Source organism: Phalacrocorax carbo, chromosome 1 (assembly GCF_963921805.1).
Source record: "Phalacrocorax carbo chromosome 1, bPhaCar2.1, whole genome shotgun sequence".
In the NCBI taxonomy this organism is placed as follows: domain Eukaryota; kingdom Metazoa; phylum Chordata; class Aves; order Suliformes; family Phalacrocoracidae; genus Phalacrocorax; species Phalacrocorax carbo.
In genome coordinates this window covers 62,885,415-62,906,384 of record NC_087513.1, presented here as the reverse complement: position 1 = coordinate 62,906,384, position 20,970 = coordinate 62,885,415, and the positions used below count along the sequence as shown (strand labels likewise).

Sequence of the window (20,970 nt, the reverse complement as noted above, 5' to 3'; positions counted from 1 at the left end):
GGGATGTTGGTCTGGGAGCAGGGTGAAGCACGCAGAGTGTTTATTCACATGGCTAGGGTGAAGATTCTTGTAGCTCAGCAGCCACATGCCCCCTTGTGCCCTGCTGAATGTATGGGCTCACCTCAAGGCTTGTGTGTGTCAAGCTGACTTGCCTGCTCTTAACCTTGTGGCTTTTACAGAGGTGCCATGTGATAGATGGTAGTAAAAAGGGACCTGTCATGCCTATGCCTGGCCTGTCCATGCTACAGATAGCAGCCTGCTCTGTTCTGCATCAGAGGCCAGTACAATCTATAGGGACATTTTTCTTCTTTCATGCTTGAGAGCCTGCATCCATACAAGGTGGGAATTAGACAAGAGGAAGCTGGGCTTGTCCAGCTAGGTTAACAGAAATAGTCCTAGTATCTTTCAGTAATGCACTAAGTGGCATGATTACTTAAAGGAGGCTTATAAGAAAGATGGGAACAAACTTTTTAGCAGGGCCTAGGACAAAGGGTAATTGTTTTAAACTAAAAGAGGGTAGACTTAGACTGTATATAAGAAAAAAAAATTTTTTACAATGAGGATGGTGAAAGACTGGAAGAGGTTGCCCAGAGAGGTGGAAGATGCCCCATTCCTAGAAACATTCAAGGTCAGGTTGGACAGGGCTCTGAGCAACCTGATCTAGTCGAAGATGTCCCTGCTCATTGCAGGGGGGGTGGACTAGATGACCTCTAAAGGTCCCTTCCAACCCATACTATTCTATGATTCTATGATTAATGTCTGTCACATGTAATGCTCTTTCCAGGTCTCTTCACTTGACAGAGTGCTCTGCGTGCAGCATGCTTTGATTTGGGCACTGTTTTGTGACTTAATGTTGTCAGGATAAAAGATCAAAATTTGGGAGATGAACACAGATGGAATCTGTGACAATCTTTAGTTCTTTCAAATGTATGTTTCAGAGTTTCAAACTTGGTTGTCACAGATAATTCAGGGTCATTGATTTTATAATCAGTTCATAAACAATGGTAGAGATCCCTAGCGCTATACAAGGGAAATGTCTCTGAGGAGACCAGAACATTGTCACCCACTGAGTGAGTACTGTTGCTTCCTAAAGCTGTTTTCTTGAAACTCACCTGTCTAAAGAGTATCAACTTAGACACTAGTGAGTTAACTCAATATGAGATAGGCCAGAGTTTGCATCAGAAAAGAAAGCTTAAACGCTGTCATCCTAATTCTGTAGGTGAAGATACAAGATTTGCACATGGACGTGTAATTTTTCCAGTACTTATTTCAAAGCCTGTTTGTGCTCTATGGCACCTGAGAGGGTATTGCACAATGGGATCGGTTAGTATCTTTTATACTTAAAAACAACATTTTCCTAATCTGAACGAGTGTGCTGTTGATGGACCCGAGAAGGAGGGGGACACCTGGAAAAAAAAAAAAGTCCCTGTCTCCCTTTCTCGAGAAAGAAGTTAACTTTCATTTCTCCAAATGCCAATTTGTTGCCCCTAAAACAGCGCTGTGTTGTCAGAGTACTACCAAAATGTTTGTTTTCCTTAGATCTAGCTAGCATGCCTGTCTGTCCTACAAGAAATTGCTTCCATTTCTTTAAATTATGCAGTTACTGCTTTGCTTCCCTTAAGGGAGGCCAGCAAAGAAAAGTAATAAAATTCATTCACCATTAGTAAGATGTGCTGAATGCTTACGCTAATCCATCTGAGAGACGTTGAACACACAGTGAAAATACACATTGCAGTGGTCTTCTGTTGCACAATGGATTCCCTCCTATAGAGAGCACTGTAATTCTCTCTTTTCCTGTTGTAATTTGAGGATGTGGTAATATTAAGAAGGGCAACAAAGATGGTTAATGATCTGGTGGAATTATGTACAAGAAGAGGTGCTGTAGGAGGGAATTATACTCAGTTTGGAAAGAAGACAACTTGGAAGAGATTTAGTGGAAATCACATAGTCTAGTAAAAAAAAAAATCCATCATTCCTTTCTCTTTTTTCTCGTTTCTTGACTTATTATAAATATATGTTTATCACAGGATCAGAAATTGCAGTGAGTATGTAAGACCTCATGTGGAGCCTTTCATGAACACACATTGCACAAATTGTATTTCTCTTTGTACATGTCTTCATAATGACATGTTTTCTGTTTTTGATAAAGGTTCCTAGAAGCCTGAATAGGTGTCTTCTGTGACATTTACTATTAAGTAAAATAAGGGCCTAGCAGATTTAAGTGTTATCTAGGCAATAGTCCTAATAAAAATAGTAAGGTTGCAATTATAGCTCTACAGTAGATATAAACAAGGTCTAAGCTAATGGCAGGCAACTTCCAAATAGATAAAAAGAAATACTATTTTAGCCAGTGCAATCAGTCTGGAGAATTCATCATCGCAAGAATCAGAGTTGAATGCAGCAGCTGGAATTATTTGAAGGTCTGGGTAATTTTATGACTAATTAAATTTGTAGCTGTGCATATCACGATAAAAGTAATTGAATCTTAAGCTAACAGTTGGGTGAGGAAGAAACCTCCATTTAAAGGATTTAAGAGTTAACCGTGTATGTAGGGTTGTTTTCCTCTTGCCTTTCTCTGAAGCCTCAGGCATGTGATACGTCTGAAAGCTCGAAATAGATCGAATTTGTTGATATTCCTATCTCATATACTGTCTGTGTTTCTGTGGCAGAGAAGGAATAGTTTTGTAAGATACCAAGAAGGAGGACTGAGAAATCTGCAACTTGTCTCTGGCTCTACCATTGACTTCTTGTGTGGTATTTGGCAAACTGCTTAATCTTGTGTACTTCCAATTCCCCACCTGTGACAGATGGGCATTTTTCATCCCGGAGATGTTGTGGAAATGAAGTTTGTAAAGTGAAATGAGATTGAAAATAAAGACGAAAATAAAGCAAGAGTCTCATTGCAGGATGCCAAATTAACGTCTGAGGCCATATCTATGTGGGAATGCTTTGGAAAGTTAAGGTGAATCACCTAGAAGTGTCAATGCAGCGTGCACATATGAAAGTGCAGTAGATCTTTTCCAATAGAGAAGAGTCCCTCTCATTCAGGAAATGGCTGTGTATCACCTTGAGGGGCTGGCGTAGATGGGCTGGGTTATTCATCCTGCACTCCATTTTTTTTTTTCTAAGTATCCACATCTTAGCCCCTGTGCATCAAAACCCTCCTTGAGATTCTTGCCTTCCAGTAAGAATAGTGGGGGCTGTTCTAAAATTTTACTACTTTGATAGTCAATAACTTTAATCTAATTTCTAGCAACATTTATCCATAGCCAGTTTATACTCATTTGATCTTTTAGTAACATAGACCTTCATATTAAATAGATATTTTTCCCTCCCTGATGATTACTCCCAGAACATTTATAGACAGCAAGCATATCTCATCCCTTTGGTCTGCTAAAATGAACCTTTGGTTTGCTAAAATGAACTCTCCTAATCACTACTTGTAAGACTGGTCTTCTGTTCCCTGAGGATCCTTATAACCCTTTTCTCCACTCATTCCATTTTTAATTCATTCCTTTTGAACATGGCTCATCAGATTTGCATGCAGCATTCCAGAGAAAGTGCATCCTAGATATTCTACATTTGTACTTTCCATCATCCTTGTTGTTCATCATTATCCTGTGGTTTATATGTCCATCCAGGTGTTATCTTTTTCTGTCATTTTCCAACAATAATCGACTACTGCAGAAATTCTTGGAATTAATATAGTCCCTCCCAGAGCATGAAGCTTTGCCTTCATTATAAGACTCTCCTCTGTTGCATTTGTTCAGGTTCTTTAGGTCATCCAATTCTTCTGATATGACAATCTCAGTCTTTCTGCCTGCTGAGGAAAGAACCTGTCTTTCAACCCAAAATCACGAACGTACTTCACTAAAGTCTGTCTGCTTTTTGTGCCAAAGTCAGTCCTCAAAACATTGAACAAGGCTTGTCCCAAGACTGACCCTTGGGAAATCTACGGGTTTTGTCCTTCCATACCTGTACTTTTTCTTTCAACCCAGTCCATACTCATTTCCCTACAGCTTGCATGTTTACTGTGTCTCGGTTTTTATCCTGATCTTCATCCTTTTGGGCATGATGACTGTTTGCCTGCCACTGGACCGAATGCATTACTGAAGTCTGCGTACATCTTCCACTGTTCCCTCACCTACAAGATGTGTTACCTTCCCAAACAAAGATAATGTGCTGTGCATGCCATTTCCCATTCCTCTGACCCTCTTTCCTTCAGGTATTTGCTGTGAAGCAGGGTGCCAGGTTGTTAGTGGTGGGCCAGAAGTGGTGCCTGAGGGACTGTTAACTGGCTGCAGCTGCTCTATCCAGCCATGCCACTTACACAGTGCTGGTGCTTACGACTCCAATGTTAAAAACATATGGTGGGATTTGTGAGAAAAATCTGAGGACTGCGTGTGTTCCGTGCACTGGGAAATCTTGCGTGCTATTGAGGTCAGGCTTGCAATTGTATATTTACTTGCTTGGCTTCCCCTCCCTCCCGCCGACTCTTCAGTTACCAGCCTATTGGAATCGGCCATTAACCTGGTTAATGGGGAGAGACAGCAAATATCAGAAAGGATGATGTGCTTTTCTTAATTTCCTCTTGGAAACCTGACTGTTTTAAACTGTAAATGTCTCAAGCAAGGGCTGAAAAGGGTCCAAAACATGTCTTGCTTTTGTAATGCAGGCACACCCAGGCAGAGGAGAATGAGATGAGGCTGTTTCCTCCTTAGGATTTCACTGGGAAGTGACCTTTTGGGGGTGAGAGGGTAGTGCCCTGTGAAAACTGTCCAGGTGGCTTTGAGCTGGCTGTGTGCAGGCTTTGGGGTGGTGAATTGGCAGGACTGAATTGTATTGTGCCATCTGATCCTTTTGGGTGGTACGATCCGTTGAGGTGATATCTCAACGCCATCTGATACTTTGTGTGATACGGCTTGCTCCCAAGAGCCTCTGCCCTCTCTGACTGGGGCAGATGATGGACAGCAAAAGGAGAAGAGGGTGATGAAAGGCTTGGAGTAAGGGCAGAGAGAAAGGGAGAGCTCATGCAAGAGGGAAAACGAACATCTTTCAAGGAAAGACCAGTTTCTCCACATACTGATGTGACAGCTCCTTGTTCCAGGCAGTGAGGCTAATACAGCGCACAGAAATAAACCTGCCTGCTTAGTTTTTATTAAAGACCTGAAAAGGTAGAAGGAAAAAATTTACAATTTGTTTGGTATTTAGTTCAGGTAATTTTTTAAAAATTGTGTAATGAGAACACATTGTCCAAATTTTCATATGCAGATTCAATTAGTGTTCAGTTAATTAGCTTTTACAGATGAGGATTAACTTAATTACATAACACTAACCTCTCTTAATAACTATTAAGGGTAGGAAGGCTGCTTTTAATAAATTTGGAAGGACTCTATGTGTTTTTTAAATCTGAAATGGCATACACATAAATTAAACCAAATTACACACAGAGGACAACAATTAAGGGTAACGATCAAAGGAAACAAACTATGTACATGGCTCAGAATCAGGCTGGTTAGAAGTTCATGCTGTTTTCCTCCTCTTGTCTGCTGGCATCCTAGTGTTTTCACTAGGATTATACTGGAGATGATGTAGTCTGGGGTCAATCCTTCAAATTGGGCTGCAGTCTAATACAAGGTTGCTTTAATTAAATGTTAGCATGCATTAAAAAAATCGATTTGGGTACTAGGTTATTAACAATTGTTTTTGCTTTTCTAGGTGGTCTAAGGAAAAAAGACATGTGAAGCCCATTGAATACTAAAAATCTGATCCATAAATATCATTCATTGTCATTATGTACCATAAATAACTGTATAGATTTTTGTCTCTTGATATGAGGTGTGCACTCAAACAATGATGCTTTGGTTATTAATACCATAGTGAAACAGAACATCATGTCTGACTACAGGGTGGTGAGGGTGGAGCGTGTATAGGACTAGTGATGGGGATGTAGCATCTTTGGCTTCTGAGTAACAGGTTTGAATCCAGGCTGTCTTGGTGAGTGACTGACATCAGGTAAATGTGTGATGCATTTCAGAAAAGCCAACAAAAGAAGCCTTTTTCCCTTGGCTGTTCTTGCATGGGTAATGTTTCCCCCTTGAAATGAATTTTGGTGGGTACACCACATTGCTCTCCACACAGCTCAGTAGCTTTTGTAGGATTCAGTACTCTACAAAATTCAAGGTCTACCCTCACACATTCTGGAAGTCACTTTTTTTGGAGTCCAAATTTTGAGCTACTGTCAGGAGCATGCATCTGCAGGATCCCAACTATGTGGCCCCCTTCAAACCATTTTATCTAGTGACCCTTAAAGACTATAGCTAAGTTCATGAACAACATGATTTGTTTTCCAGCTGCAGCAAGCTGAACTGTTACAAAGCATCCTCCATGCAGTCTGGGCCACTTTAAGCTTGAGCTTCAGCTTAAAGTCACTTAAGTCCCCATTTGCAGCCATGAGATCTGCAAGTTATTGAGAAAGAATAGGTCGGATATGCCTCATGTTAGACACCCCAAAAATCGAAATGCATGGTACTACTGCCTCTTTCTGAAAACTTTGGCTTAGTGCCTACACCCATTTTCAGCAAGGAGGGAAGATGACATTGCTGCAGATTTTTCTCTGCTGTGAGGAACTAGCAAGGTGAATAGGCAACATGGAGGAAATTTCTGAAGGATCTGTCTTGCAGTAGCAGAATCTATTGAAAAAAGGCAAGGGGATACATCGAGCCAACAGAGTCCTTTCCGAAGCTCTTTCATGTATGTGCTGCTCAGGCTGAAGTCTTAACGTTTGGATATCTCAAGATAGATGGTTGGCAATGGCTAGACTTGTCTCTGACTGATGCAGACCCTGGTTCCCTTCCACAGGGGTTGCACCTGTATCCCTGAGAGCATATTTGGTCTTCCGAGTGGTCCTACCCATGGATGCAGCTGATGATACACACTCAGAGGAAGGGGAGAATGCAAATTCCCTGTAGGGAGGCAACTGCCAGCCATGTAAACAAAGAAGCCTTCTGGGTGTGCAGCAGTCAGCCCACTTGAGCTGCTGTTTCCATGGTGTACCAGATGCTGTAAAATATGCTTTCTTCAGGGAAAGAAGCTTTTCATACTGCTGCATTATCTTGTCTGATAATGGGCTGTCGTCAGGCTGGTACCTCACTGTAGGGGCCACACACAGCAAGTCCCCCCCTGCCCCAACCCTTTTCTGAGTTATTGCTGATGACAATTCATATTCCACAGCTTCTAAACAAAGAAGCTATGTGATTTTTTTGAATTGGAACAGCATTACTGACTATGCTTTTACGCTTCATCGTTATGAGTGACTGTTTAATGTGCTACGGTTCCTCCTGATGCACATGGTGTCATCTTGTGACACCGTGCGTTGTTTTGCTTTTCGGTTGTCTTAAAAAATCAGAATACATACGTTTCCATTCTTCTTCGATCATCCCCTTCTTAACCCCCACATTGCTTCATTACAGCTCCTGTATTATGGCTGCTTAAGCCACTGGGTATGGGTCAGCAGGCACCATTTCTGAGTTCGCTGCCTCTCCTTGTGTTTACCCACTGGGTGATCTTGAGTTAAAGAGGGGTCTTTACCTCCATTTTCTCGTAAAACAGTTTCTGCTGGTGGGAAGGTGCTTAGTTATCCTGTGAGTACGAAGTACAATTGCAATTATAAACCTGGACAAACCTGCAATAATGAGCCTTGGAGCAGATCGACCTCAGCTAGTGTAAATCAGTTACCAAAAGCACTTATGAGGCTTGCTGTGCTTCCAACATGACTCATAGGAGGAGGATGATGTTTTCAGGGTACCTGTCTACTGGAAGCTGTGTTCAGGGATGATGCTGCAAAACTAGCAGAGCTATGTGGACGTGGCATATCCCCTCACTATGTACTGAGACCATCACAGGTTCATTGGCCTTCCTCGTGGCTACTGAGAAGAAACATGAGTGCCTTTGTGCAACCTTGGCTTCCTTCAGCTGAAGGGTGTGCCTTGGCTTGTAAGGGATGCGTACACACATTCCCTGTGCCTTTCCTGTGCTCGGGCCACTGCAGCCTTGGAGGGCTCTGCATGTGCTGTTTGCTCATCTTTCCCAGGCAGCCCACCGAGACCTGCTCCCAGGTGCTCACCATACCTGTGAAGGGCATGTTGGATAGCAGCAGGTCCTGGGGGTGGATAGCAGAGGCAGACAGTGGTGTGTATGTGTGTGCGGTGGTGCAGGATGTGAGAAAGTGTCCTGGAGTGTAGAGAACGAGTGCTTTTTTTTTTTACTCCTGAGGATGCTTTCACACAATCTCTCCTAGATACTTTTCAGCTCCTTCTCTCCCCTTATCCTGCAGGCTTGTAGTTCTCACTCTGGGAAGAGAAACTAAGCGTGGTTAATTTTAAGCCAGTGCAATCATTTAGGAGACCTGGAGGTGGAAAACCAGTTATTGGTTAACAGGCCCGATTTGAAATGTGTTCTGCCTGACCCCTCTACTGTAGTGAGCCAGGAGCAGCACTTCCAAGAAGCTGACTTTCTGGAAGGCTTTTTCACTGAATCATTTAAAGGCTAGGCTTCTTGTAAATGTTAATATCCTGCTGGCTCGCTGGAATGCAGCTGGTGGATACAGCAAGTGCAATACCTCTGTGCGTGCTTGCAATCCAAAGCAAAACTTAGCAGTCAAGGTTCAGGCTGTAGTTTGGGATGTCCTCACTGAAAGCTTAGGCTAGGAAGAAAGTGGGCTGGAAGGCAGTCCTGATTTGGCATCATCTCACAAGACTGGAAGACCCTCCTACCCCGTGCAACCGATACCGTTGTGATTCAGCAGTGCTTTGCACCCTGTGTTTGACTCTGCCTGGTAACCTCGAGCAGTGCCCTGTTTCACGCTGGTGTTTCAGCATGGCTGTAAATGTCAGCTGTGTTGATGCAGGTTGGAGTCACTCTCCCAGGCAAAGTGGTCAGAGTGCTCCGATGAGCTGAGCCTGCTTTACAGAGTCTTAGATGTCTGCCCGGAGAATAGCACTGGGGGGAATTTGGCCCCAGGATTTCCCCTTGTATCAGCGGGGGAAGACAGTAGGCAACCTTTGTAATGCTGAAATCATAGCAATTGCAGGCTGAAATCCCGCTACTGCTGAAGTGTCTCTATTCTAAAATGCAGGTCGGCGTGAATGCGTGTGTACCTTTTCCCCTCCCTCGGTGTCTGCAGATAAAAGCCTTTTTGAGTTAGCTGTGTGTATTTGTGGTATCACAAAGGTTTTGACCACCTTAGTTTCTGTGTGCTAATGGATAAGGCTTTTCTGCTTACCTTAGTAGTAAAGTATTTTTCAGGTGAGAATATATATTTTTTTCAGGCAATCATCTGAACCACCTCTTTCACAATTTTATCTTTAGTGTGTTTTCTTATACACCATCCAGTGCTTTAGCTTTTTGTAGCTTAAGGAAAACCTAAAGTTCTTGCCTTAACTGGAGACGTGTTGTCCTGTAGAATAAACATATTGCAAGTCCAGGATTAAAAAAAAAAAAAAAGGCACAACTGTATTAAGAATTAAAAACAATTGAAGGGCTCTGTAAGAGGAGGACTGTAGGTGGTGGCAAGTGCTTTGCTAATTTGGGTGATAAGTAGGGTAACTACTTTTGATTACTAAATTTTCTTTTGTTTAGTGTGGTAAAATGCTCCCAAAGCATACACACATTACATGGTCTTGTCTGTTTATGTCTGTGGTTAATGTATTTACAAGAGTTCATATTGTTCTAGCTAATATTCTGTGTTATGACATAAAAAATAAGAAAGATTCAATATGAGGCATAAGTATTCTACTGTGTTAGTGAATTTTCTCTGAAGAATGAAGATAGATCACAATCGTCTTTCTTGGATTAATATAAATGCAGATTAATGTACTCAAATGTGTTATTTTTCCATAGACAAGTTGCAAACACAATGCAGTATGACTCTCAAATATCACAGTTTTGTTAAAACAGACTTTTTTTAATATATATATTTGCTTTTGGGGATACCTTTTTGCGCACCTTCTTTCAGATTAATCAATTTGAATTCATTTAGGACACTAACAGTTTAGTACAGTGGCAGGTTTATTTAGATAAATGGATACCAATTTTCATCAATTATGAAAATGAAACACAGTAAAAATTCTAAAAGTTTGTTAAAATAAATCTGCTTATTATTCTGCAGAGGTGTCCCAGGTGACCGCCTCATGCTAAACTCCAACTTGGCAGGTTTGGTTTTTTTTTAAGAATATAACTAAAGCCAAAACAAGGCAACCTTTCCACGTTCCCTGTGTTTCTCTTGTGTACAGTAAGTCATATATGTATTCTGTTACTAATTTCTCTGTCAGTTTTTCCATCCACACACATGTCAGAAAAGAAATTATCAGTCAGGACCCCAATCATGAAATTAGTTTGTTTTTTTTTTTAAAAAAAATTATGAAATGGTAACAAATTTTTGGAGTGTTGAAACATGTGAGTGATGAAAACATGTTTCATGGCTTTCCAGCTGTTTCTTGGGGCTGGGATTTTTTTTGGTCATAATTTCTAGACTCTGCTGTCCCAGCCGGACAATGAGAGAAAGGTGAGGTTATGAGTTAATACCATAGTTCTCCTAGCTGAGGTTCAAAGCTTTGGTGAGAGTGTTAGCAACGCTGTGTAATACAGTTTATGTTAAGTACTGTTCTAAAATATGGTGTTATTTTTCTTTTATCCAGGGTTTTTGGGAAAACCACACAAAACTCATAACGGAGTACGGACCTGTTTGTGGGTAAGCTTAGCGGTACCATCAGCTTTCTTCTTTTCTGGCTCTTGCTGTTCGGGTTTGTTAGGTGGGAGAGGAGGAAGTGCCAAGATAAGGTGTTCATCAAAATGCAGAGTGCAGTGTTTCAGTCTGGGGGACAGAGGTGGAGGTTGTTTGATTACATGCAGAGAGTAATGTTGGCTTATTTTAGTTCAGCATTTGGTGTTGGACTTCATTCTTCCCTTTCTAATTTTAATTATGCACTTAAAGTTTAGTCTTTTTCAGAACTGTACAAAGCTACCAGCCTTCAATATTCTCTTTTCATCTGCATATTCTTTATACTTATGGTGATCGGTGGAAATAATAATTTATCATCTTAAAAAAACCTCAGTTTATGAAATAGTATGAGTTTGGTTCAGCTGTTGCTATCTATATTTATGCAAAATTCCTAAACTTAAAATACAATGAAGTACACATTAGAAATGAGGCATCCCCCTCTCTCTATAGCTCAGCTGTGCTTAGTTCATTAGGAGAAAAGAGGGCTTAAGCAGTATATCCCTTCACACAAGCCCTTCCACATTTCTGTGAATGTCATTTCTGTTCCAAGAACTACTTTCCAGTTGTCATCATTTTAAGTGGAAATGCAATTATTTCATGGTAGCTTCTATTGTTGTGGTCAGTTGGCGTTTTTAGCATAACTATTATTTCAATATATAAGTATCAAGCAATATCCACAAAGTACAGACGTCAAATTTTTTTCCTGTGTTCTGCAAGGGGTTTAAGATACTTGTAACAGAGCATATATGAATGTGTGTGTGCATGCATATTTGATCGTAAACGATATAAATATGCTTTTTATGCTCTTCCAGCAAAAAAGCTGTATCAAAAAGAAGTCAGGCTCAGCCATATGAAGCATTTGATGCTCCTGTCACAGCCGCCTTGTGGCATTTATGCTCAGCCCTAAGGACAAAGTGCTGCAAGAAGTGATGGAAATAATGAATTCCAAGGGTTAGGTACTTGTCTAAGAGGAAATGATATAGTGTCTTGGCTGGCCAGGTATGGAGAAAGATATTCATTAACACTGTGGCAATTTGTATGTTGTGTAACAAATGGAAAATGACTGAGGCTTATTATCTCCATGACCTTTGGTGTGATGCCCTTAAATGTCAATAATGTAAGAACACTGGCATTCATTCCTCAGTGTATTTCCCTCCTTATTAATATCATGCCTATTTTTTTCTAAGCTGAATTTGAGACAAGTTGCTGTTTAGCCGTCTGTCTGCTCGCTTGGCCAGGCAGAGGCTATGTCATCGGGGAAAGAGATGTATAATTACAGTATGCAAGCAGATAGATAGAAAGTTTCATTTTTTCCAGTCTACCCACAGCTGTTAGGGAATGAAACCTCTGTGAGACCTGCACGGGCTGCAAAGCTGGATGGTGGTGGTAGTGGTCAGCCAGGACAGTTCTGCCTTTTTGGGATCCTGTAGGTAGAAGCGAGCAAATCGAGCATAATTACATCCCATTTATCACATGCATGAAGAACTCAATTAGTGAGGGACCTAGGAGGCTGGCAAAGAAAAAAATGCTGCTTTTTGATATCTCCCAGGAAAACAAAGCTGGGCTCAAACATTGCTGTGCTTGAGGTAAGCTTTATTTGTAGTTGAAGGAGGATTTTTTTAAAACCTGGCTCGCGAGCTGCTGTTCAATAGGTGCTGTATGTGTCAGGGGGTATTTATCACAGTCCTGTCAACTAAAGAAATTCCTTCTCCTTCCCTGTACATCTTCTGTGTGATTCTTTCTATGGTTCTTTGAAATAGGCAATAAATGGTAGGTGTGTTTATGCGTATGGTCCCAGTAAAGTATTGGATCTGGCAGTTGGAAGAAGATGTGGCATTTTGCTTTTTCCAGATTGAAAACTGCTTTCCAATAAGCATAAAGAGCAATGATCTTTATTTCTACAGTGGTGAAGTGAGTTGAATACAAATCTTTGGAACTGAAGCCTTTTTTTTTTTTCTTTTTAAGGTCACTTGAATAGTCTGAATGATACCATCACAACTGTTTTCTTTTGTGTGTGAATTGGTTTCCTTGACAACAGGATGTCAAATCAACTTTTCAGCTTTAATCAAGTCAAAACAATATATCCCTTCCATTCCAAAAGGCCTCAAGTCGTAGAGAATTATTTCAAGTAAGGCTTTTGTAGGTCACAAAAGCATTTTTTTTTCTTCTTCGCTCCTGTGTGTGGATCCAAAGGAGAGGTGATGGTATTACTCTTTTATAGAGAGAGACAATGCAAATAGTCTTCAGTTGTGAGTGTGTGCTGTGAAAACTGTCTGTTTTCATACAGAGATGGCCCAAGATGGAGGCCAAGGCAGAAACAAGCAGCTCTGGTGCAAAAGCAGAGGTGGAGCATTTCTGTTCAATGGGGGAATCCCAGCCACTGACGTGACTTCTGAAGACATCGTGCAACAGGGAGGTAGTCTTTGGCTCAGGTATAATCTGGACTACCTTCTGTAAAAAAACCTCCTCTAAAATATGCATGCTGGTTCTCCGTAACACAAATTAAAAGTGAAAAATATACTATTTGGAAAGCAATGTACTGGTATATGTTAAGATTTGTCTTGAATAGTCTCCTTTTTATGATAAGTTTTTTGCAGGAAAATAATCCTGATTTCTATGGAAATTAGTCACTCATTTTTTGGATGAATTTGGATGTTTTGATACTTTATTTTCACCCCTATCATATCCAGTTTTTTCCATTTAGATTGTAGGTTACGGCTACCGAAATAGGAATATAGGAAATAGGTGGTAAGAGCAGACAGAGAAACAACAAGCTTCTGGGTTGAAGAGGAGAAATAAAGGAGGAGAGTATACTTTATGGAATCAGTAAAACAACAGCTACAACATGAGCAGAGCTGTAGAGGCAGTGAGTAAATTTTGCTTCACATACACACTTCTTATGCATTTGACCACTCTACTGTGATTGTGTCATTATGACTTTACAGCACTGTAAGCATGTATGGCTGATTTGGAGTTAGAGTGCCAAAATAAGTAATATATTCTTGGCCCAACAACGCTACCAGTGAAGGAACAGAAAATATGATACAGCCCCAAGCGGGCAGGTGATGGCCTCTGGAATGAATGAACCTTTTCTGCCTTCAACTGTAGCAATGCATTTGGATGTGGGTGAGAGTGTAAAAGTTCATAACATAGACCTTACTGCGTGTAATCAAAGAGTAGGAACAGAAGATTGAAATTCAGTGCAATTTGTAGCGTGACACTCTTTCTTCATGTTCTTCTGGATCTGAAACAGCTTGCAGCAGGCCAAACCCTATTTTCACTCTTCCTTCAGTTGAACTCTCAACTTCAACCTGCGGTGAGAAGTCTGAATAGCTATGTAGTAGAATACGTGCTAAAGAGGACAAGAACAAAGTAAGGCAGAGATGGACTGATGAGTCTAGGAGTAGCAAGAGGATGGACTTTGGATTAAACCACCTCTAGGAAGCAGTGGACAGTCAGGGTGTTTGAGCTCAGGGTTGTCAGGCTGTGAACTGGCAAAGGGAGGCAGCAAGCTCAAAATCTACGTTTTTCTAATGGGGGGAGGAATTAATAAGAATATTTCTGACAAGATCCAGTTGTAAACCATTCTCAGTCCCTAGTAAAACCACCAGCAGCAAACTGCATCTACCCGTGCTGAGCCTCTGCTGGGCTCCAGCATAAGCGTACCAGGATCAGCACAGTACCACAGAATGCACGTCAAGGTGCAGGCACCCCTGAAGCATCTTGTGAAACACAGATGTGAATGGAGTTCCATTTCCATGTAAGAGTATCTTGTTTTGCAGTGGGCTACTTCAACTCGTTTTTAAGTAATACGCAGAAAGCAACCTGGAACGCAATTTTTTCTTAAGGTGTCTATGGGATTACTCAATGTCTGATCTGTGGGTGGTGGGTTTTTTTTCCTTAACGACTTCCTAATAGTCCTTAAATTATTTCCTAATAAGTCATTATTGGAACCAAGATGGGGTGGTTTAAAGGATTAGGATGGATCATGGAGCCAGTCGCTGACTTGAAATGCGTCCAGGGGTGAGTTGTGATTGTAAGCTATGCTGGCAGCTGACAGCTTTTCAGAAGTCTATGCAGCCAGAGTTGGTTCTGTCTTAACGCTTCACTTCTCCTCTCCCCCAAAAAGTCACTGCAGATGGCACTATTTAGCATTTCTGTAGATATGTCCGTAATCAAACAGTTGTGGACAACAAGCAGGCTTTTCTCACCGCTGCTCCTGGCCTCTGCATCAGGGCCGAGACTCATTGGTTAGTCGCTGTGGAGGTTTGGGGCTTTCCCCTTTTGTGGACAGAAGAGGGACATGCATTTCTCTGGATTTGGGCATCTAGAACTTTTCTCAAAGCCCTGTCCTTCCTTCTGCCCTCCTCAAACACCTCAGGGCAAACCTAAGGTGGATAGGGGTAGGATCTCCTCCTGCAGGGAACAGCTGATGTCTTCATCATGCGGTTAATTTACTTGAAGAAACAGTGTCTTATTGCCATTTTAATTTTGCAAGCTTTTTTTTTTTTTTAACCTCTCTGTTTCTAGCCTTATTCTGCTTTATGTGGAAAGAGTAATCCCAGGACAGATATTCTCATCTTTGTCTCTGAAGGCTCATGTAAAGAAATAATTTAGTTTTATGAAACAATCTTATCCTGTTTGATTTCCTCTTTTGTACTGGGGGTCTAATGGACTTACTACCTCTCCTGTGGTCCTTCCTTTATTTTGATATTTTAAACAATTTACTTTTCATGTTTCAACTAGAGAAAAACATACTTGGAGGTGAGGAAAGAAAAAACAGGCTCCCTATTTCTGATTTATAGCTCTTCATAACTTCTGTTTCACATTTAACCTGATAAAGATTTTTGGTAGCCTCACTAGCCTTGATTTTTGTTTTCCTAAAAAGCAATATATTGTTTTGACCAGCATCAAGTCTTCCATATTCCATCAAGATTTTTATTTTCTCACTGTGTTTTTTCATTTATGTGTTGTGATAAGGTCCTTTGACTCTATAGGATGGATGATCAGCCCCAGAATTGCTATTGTGAATGAGTTCTCTTCTTCCTTCAAATACCTGCAAACTGTGGGTAGAGTACAGCAGAACCTTTAAACATGTGCCTAACTTAGAGCACATGAGTAATTCCATTAAAGTCAATAGTATTGCTCAACATGCTTCAGGTTAGGCAGAAGTTTATCTACCTTGCTGAATCAGGGCCATAAAAGAAACAATTGCATTTGTGCCTGAAAAATATTTTTACTGCTGTTGGTACACATAAACACCTAAGTTTATTGTAGCTGAAAGAAGTTAATGGGGAGAAAAATATGTCTTCCCACTCCCCACCCTCTCTTTTGACAGCATTTTGCATGTAGGCAATTTTATTGCTCCTCGGTGTAAGGTGCTAGCCATTCTCTCCGAAATGGAAAGAATTATCTCAAAAATTGACTGAACAATAGGAGAATCTTAACATTCTTAAATTATACTTTCAGACCCCTTCTTTCTTTTTTTTTTTTAATTAACACTTTCAGAATTTGTTAATAGTAACCTGTTTTTTTGAAAGTTGTCTTTTACAAAAGAACTGAAACCCAACAATATTCCTGGCAGAAATGTAGTGTCATGGTGCAATGCTACATTTCCATCTGACTCCCTGCACTTAACCATACTTCCGTATTGGTTATTGTTAGTTCCAGTGGTTAAATCAAGCTGCTGGAACAAGTCCTGTGAGTTACTTATGGGTATATCACCACCAGTTTATTTCCTTCTCTCTAGAGCTAATTGGTCTTAAAAACATAGCCTTTTATGGGACTGATGCCTGAAGATTTACCCAAAAAGTGGCATACCACACTGTTTTTAGAATTGGAGTTGTAATAGTTCTTGTGGGCTGCCTGATCATTATGGAGCATTTTACATTCTGCATACAGGGACCTGTGGGATGCAGTTTATAGGCAGAATTTATGGTAAATTAGTTGACTAGTTTAATTCTGGCACGTTTCAAATGTACTTAGGTCTTCGGGACACTGGAAATTGATGCTTAGCGTACTAGTAATGTTGAAGGTATTCATTAATGAGCTCTTCTTAGCCGTGGACAAATCTTATGTGTGGACTATGACCTCCCATAAGAGCAATGCAACTTGAGCTTGTCTACTCTGTGAGGGCTGATGATTAGTTACTGTAGCCTCTTGCTGTCCCAGTCAGGTCCAGCGACACTTGTGTTCTAGGTATTCACAGACAGAGACTTAAAGGCCCACTGAAATGTCCCAGTCCCAGCCCTCAGCACAGGCAAAGCCATTGGGATGGAAATGTTTGATGCAACCGGTAAACTCGTCTGTGTGCAAAGCTCTCTGTCTCTTCTCTGAGACGCCAGACATTGCCCTGGCGTGGCTGAGCTGCAGGCGTGTGCTCACTGCTGCACTTTTTCCAAGTTTCTTCCATCCATGACTGCTCCATGATTCTACTGCAGCTGTTCAAGCCAACGTAAGTCAAAGATCTGATGTAATCTTTTACACCTCTGGAAAGTGAGCATGAAATCCAACCAAATGAGACAGACGACATTTTATATGCTCTTGGCAAGGCAGTAAAAGACAGTGCCTGTCACCTGGACTCGATGATCTTATGGGTCTTTTCCAACCTAAACGATTCTATGATTTGATGTTCCTGATGCATGTTTCTGTACTCATGGCATGTGCAAACTGCTGTGGTCATAGCTTCAGCAAATTAGTGCTTGCATAGAGGGGAAATCACCTGGTTGGTATGGCTCCACTGAGATGGCGTTGGCTGGACGCAGAAAGGCTCTGTGAGATTGGCCAGAACTGTGTCAGCTCCTAAGATTGATTGAAGAAGCAGAGAGCAGGCCCTTGTACCATACCTGAGCATTTGAGGAACCTGATTAAATGTTGGACTGCTTCTGCACGTGCAGGTAGCAGCTTTGGCTAGGAGGAGGTTCCACCTCCGTTTGCTCCCGGGCAGGTGTTTCTTCGTTCCCCTGTTCCCTTGCACATTGGTAGTGCTGCACTTAGCTGTTAAAGCATAGTCCTTGTGAGCTCCAGGTTAAGATTATTTGAAAACTGAAGCTTCTTTTGAAAACATGCTGCCTGAGGAGTGTTTTACACCTAATATACAGCACAGGTGATCTTTGATCTGTACTGCCTGCTTCTTAGCTAATTAATACTTAAAATAATAATTTTAAAGGGCTTGGGGTGGGACTGTTAAACAGATTGCCTCTTCTTGTCATGTAACACCGTCATCATCAGCACCTGCATACCAGACTCTGTCATCCTAATTCAAGGCAGGGGGAGGAAGTATTCTGAGTGAACACCACAGTTATAAAATCTAGTTTCCTAGACTTAATTTCACCTTGATCTACCCTCTTCACCATCTACCAGAGCCTGCATTTATTAATTGTCTTAACAGGCTGTAAAGTCCACCTTGTAATTTTTTTTCCCCCTTTCCACCATTTGGGAAGAAGCAGGCTGAGAGCTTTTAAAAGGCTGAAAAATCGGAGGTATTAATTATTTCAGTATACCAATCCTACTAGAAAGTATGGGAAAACAGCAGTATTGTAGATTTTGCTGTGCATATTAAATGCTTTCATTAGAATTTCTGACAGCATCCAGAAGTATTGATGCATACCTGAAGTGGATACATACAGTACGTAATGTTCAGTAGCTATTAATGGTCTCTGGCTTCACCCGCTATGTATGTGATTATGCACTGGTGTTCCCAGTGTCATGCATGGTAATTGTAAAATGAAGTTCCTGAATCATTTCCCCCCACTCTACACAGAGGGAGGAAAACGTGTCATTCCTCCCAACATGTGTGCATGTGTCCCCTTCCCTTTCTTGGTAGCCTTTGAAGCAGATCAGCTTTAAACTAATGCTGCAACTCAGGAGCTCCTCCTACCCTCCTTGGTTGCCCAATGCTTCACAGGAGAGTCAGGTTACTGCCTCTCCAGGTGACTCCCTGCTGCCAGTTCACCCTTCTTTGTGGCAGCCCGAAGAAATTCAAAAGCAGCTTGTGACTGCTTTCTTGTGTGCCATGAGGCGCATCAAGCAAAAGGGATTTCCCCCACATACCCCCTACTGGGGGCTGGAGAAGAAAGTTGCAGAGAAGAAACTGCAAATCAGCAGCCTGTTGCATGTCCCCTTTCTCTGTTGAGCCCTAGCACAGGCTGGAGCATCCATAGCTCTGTCCTCTCCTCATGCCACCTGCTAAGAGCTCCAGGATGCAGATGCTGGTTAGGCCCTCTCTCCCCATGCTGGGGAGTCCTTAGACAAGACCTTGTGGGGCTTCTGCCCCTTAGGACACCAAAGTGTTGCACAGAAATGGATTGGGATGGCTCTTATTTAGTTTCTTAGGAGTAGTCATATCTTCCTCTTTGAGGATGACCACACTTTGCCAGCAATCTACAGAGGTGCTTCCCATCAATTGCTGCCTTTTGTCCTGCGGTGGTGCTACCACTTTGGCTCTGGGGTTTGTTCTGCTTTTTCTTTTCATGTTGACAACCTTGTCTTGTGGGCTTTGTATTCATGCTTCTTGCTGTGATGTTTTTCCCTCTTTAGCCCTACGCTGTCTTTCTTCCATGCTCTAATTTTTATTCCTCCCTGTTTTTCTTATCCATGTTGAGCTGAAAACACTAACATGACCTGACAATTTTTACGTCATTCCAAGGTTTTTATGTACTTCCATAAATCTCTTCATTACTTTTTTATTGTTTTGTCTTATATAGGTTTTAGTATTTCCTCTACCTTATTAGTCTGGGGATCAATTTTGGTCTACTATGTTTTATTAGTAGTAAGGGGAACAAAATATCTCCTTTTCCTTTGTTGGTTTGGCACCATCTTCAAATTACCCTTTTTCTCTGTTTGACTACCTCTCTTTCCCTGGAGAGTCTGCTTTATGTCAGGCCTTCTGCTGGTAGTGAACTGGGTTTGATTTCATCAGGCAATAGGCAAAAGTATACCCCACTGCAGAGGAAGAAGTTGTTTTCAGCTGTTATTCTATGCTGCTTTTTTTTTTTTTTCTAGCTTGGGGAGCATGGAATGAGCTGAGCCACCATTACCCTGGGGATTGTGAATCTTTCTTTCTGTCATTAAATTTGGTGGCTAAACCTGAAGGTTTGTCTTAAAGGAAGATTTATTTTAGTCAGACTGATAAAATTGTACTGGTATAATTAAACAGCTATAGTAATGTCAAAAAACCTCCCATGCACAGACACAGCAGTTCTGGAACGACACAAACTACATCAGGCAAAAAACTGACCATCTCCCCCAGCAATTATTGTATCTACAGGGGTGTGCTCCCATAGGAGTTTTTTCTAGTCTAACTTTATTAAGATTCAAATCATGTCTTTTCACAGAATCTCCTCTCTCCCCCATGTAAACAAGCCAGAAAATAGTGGTCTGGACCTTCAAGCTGTTGTTTACTTCACTGTAGCTCCATTAAAGGCATAGAGCCATGACTATTTGAGGATCTTGACCCAATGTTTTTAGGTGTCTCATGTTATATAACTTTGATTTTTGGATGATGGTGCCTATTGAATAAAATTAGTTTTTGTACAGCAAATTTTAAGATGCATCCAGACGTCTTAAAGTAGTTTACAGAAAAAGGAGTGAGTTGGGAGCAATGTTCTGGCTCTGTAAGGGCTAGCAGTAGACATTTTATCACTCAGCAATAATCCAAGCTTTTCTGTCAATGTTGGAATCTATTTTATTGAAAAAGGACCTTGGCAAGGACACTGGGAATTGCTGCGGAGTCTTTCAAAGTGACATTATGAGAGGATCTTGCTTCTTTGGGACCTTTTATCACATGGAACATCTTATGAAATGCTCTGTGTGAAGGGCCATAGTAAAATATTACCAAAGCAGCCTAACAATTTTGTATGTCCAGTGGCTGCCCATTTGGCCTAGTAGGATATAAGCTATGCATGGGGAAGGAGAAAGAGAAAGTAGGTCTACAAGTGCAGCACAGAGGTAATTGTTAAAATAGGTCAGATGGTAACATAATGTCACGTGGAAAGGCATAAGCCATTAAATATTAAATTATTTTCTATTACAATAATTTAAATTCTGATTTTTGAGGCAGAGAAGTATACTGCAAAACAGGAAGATTAATACTTGAAGTACCTAAATTTATTCTTACTACATACCCAACTTTTTTCCCATCAGTGGCATTTTATTTGCTTTTGCCCAATAACTAATGCAATTGGATTTTC

The 20,970-nt window shown here is 41.1% G+C and overlaps 1 protein-coding gene across 6 annotated transcripts in view; it reads left to right on the top strand.

Annotated features, from left to right (window-relative positions):
- Positions 1-20,970, top strand: part of TBXAS1 (thromboxane A synthase 1) — a 246,993-nt gene that overhangs the window by 81,224 nt on the left and 144,799 nt on the right. For all 6 annotated transcript variants that reach the window (XM_064456647.1, XM_064456593.1, XM_064456602.1 and 3 more), the window contains one exon: positions 10,698-10,750. In XM_064456647.1, coding sequence (XP_064312717.1) covers positions 10,698-10,750 — 53 coding nt within the window. The remainder of the gene's footprint in view (positions 1-10,697; positions 10,751-20,970) is intronic.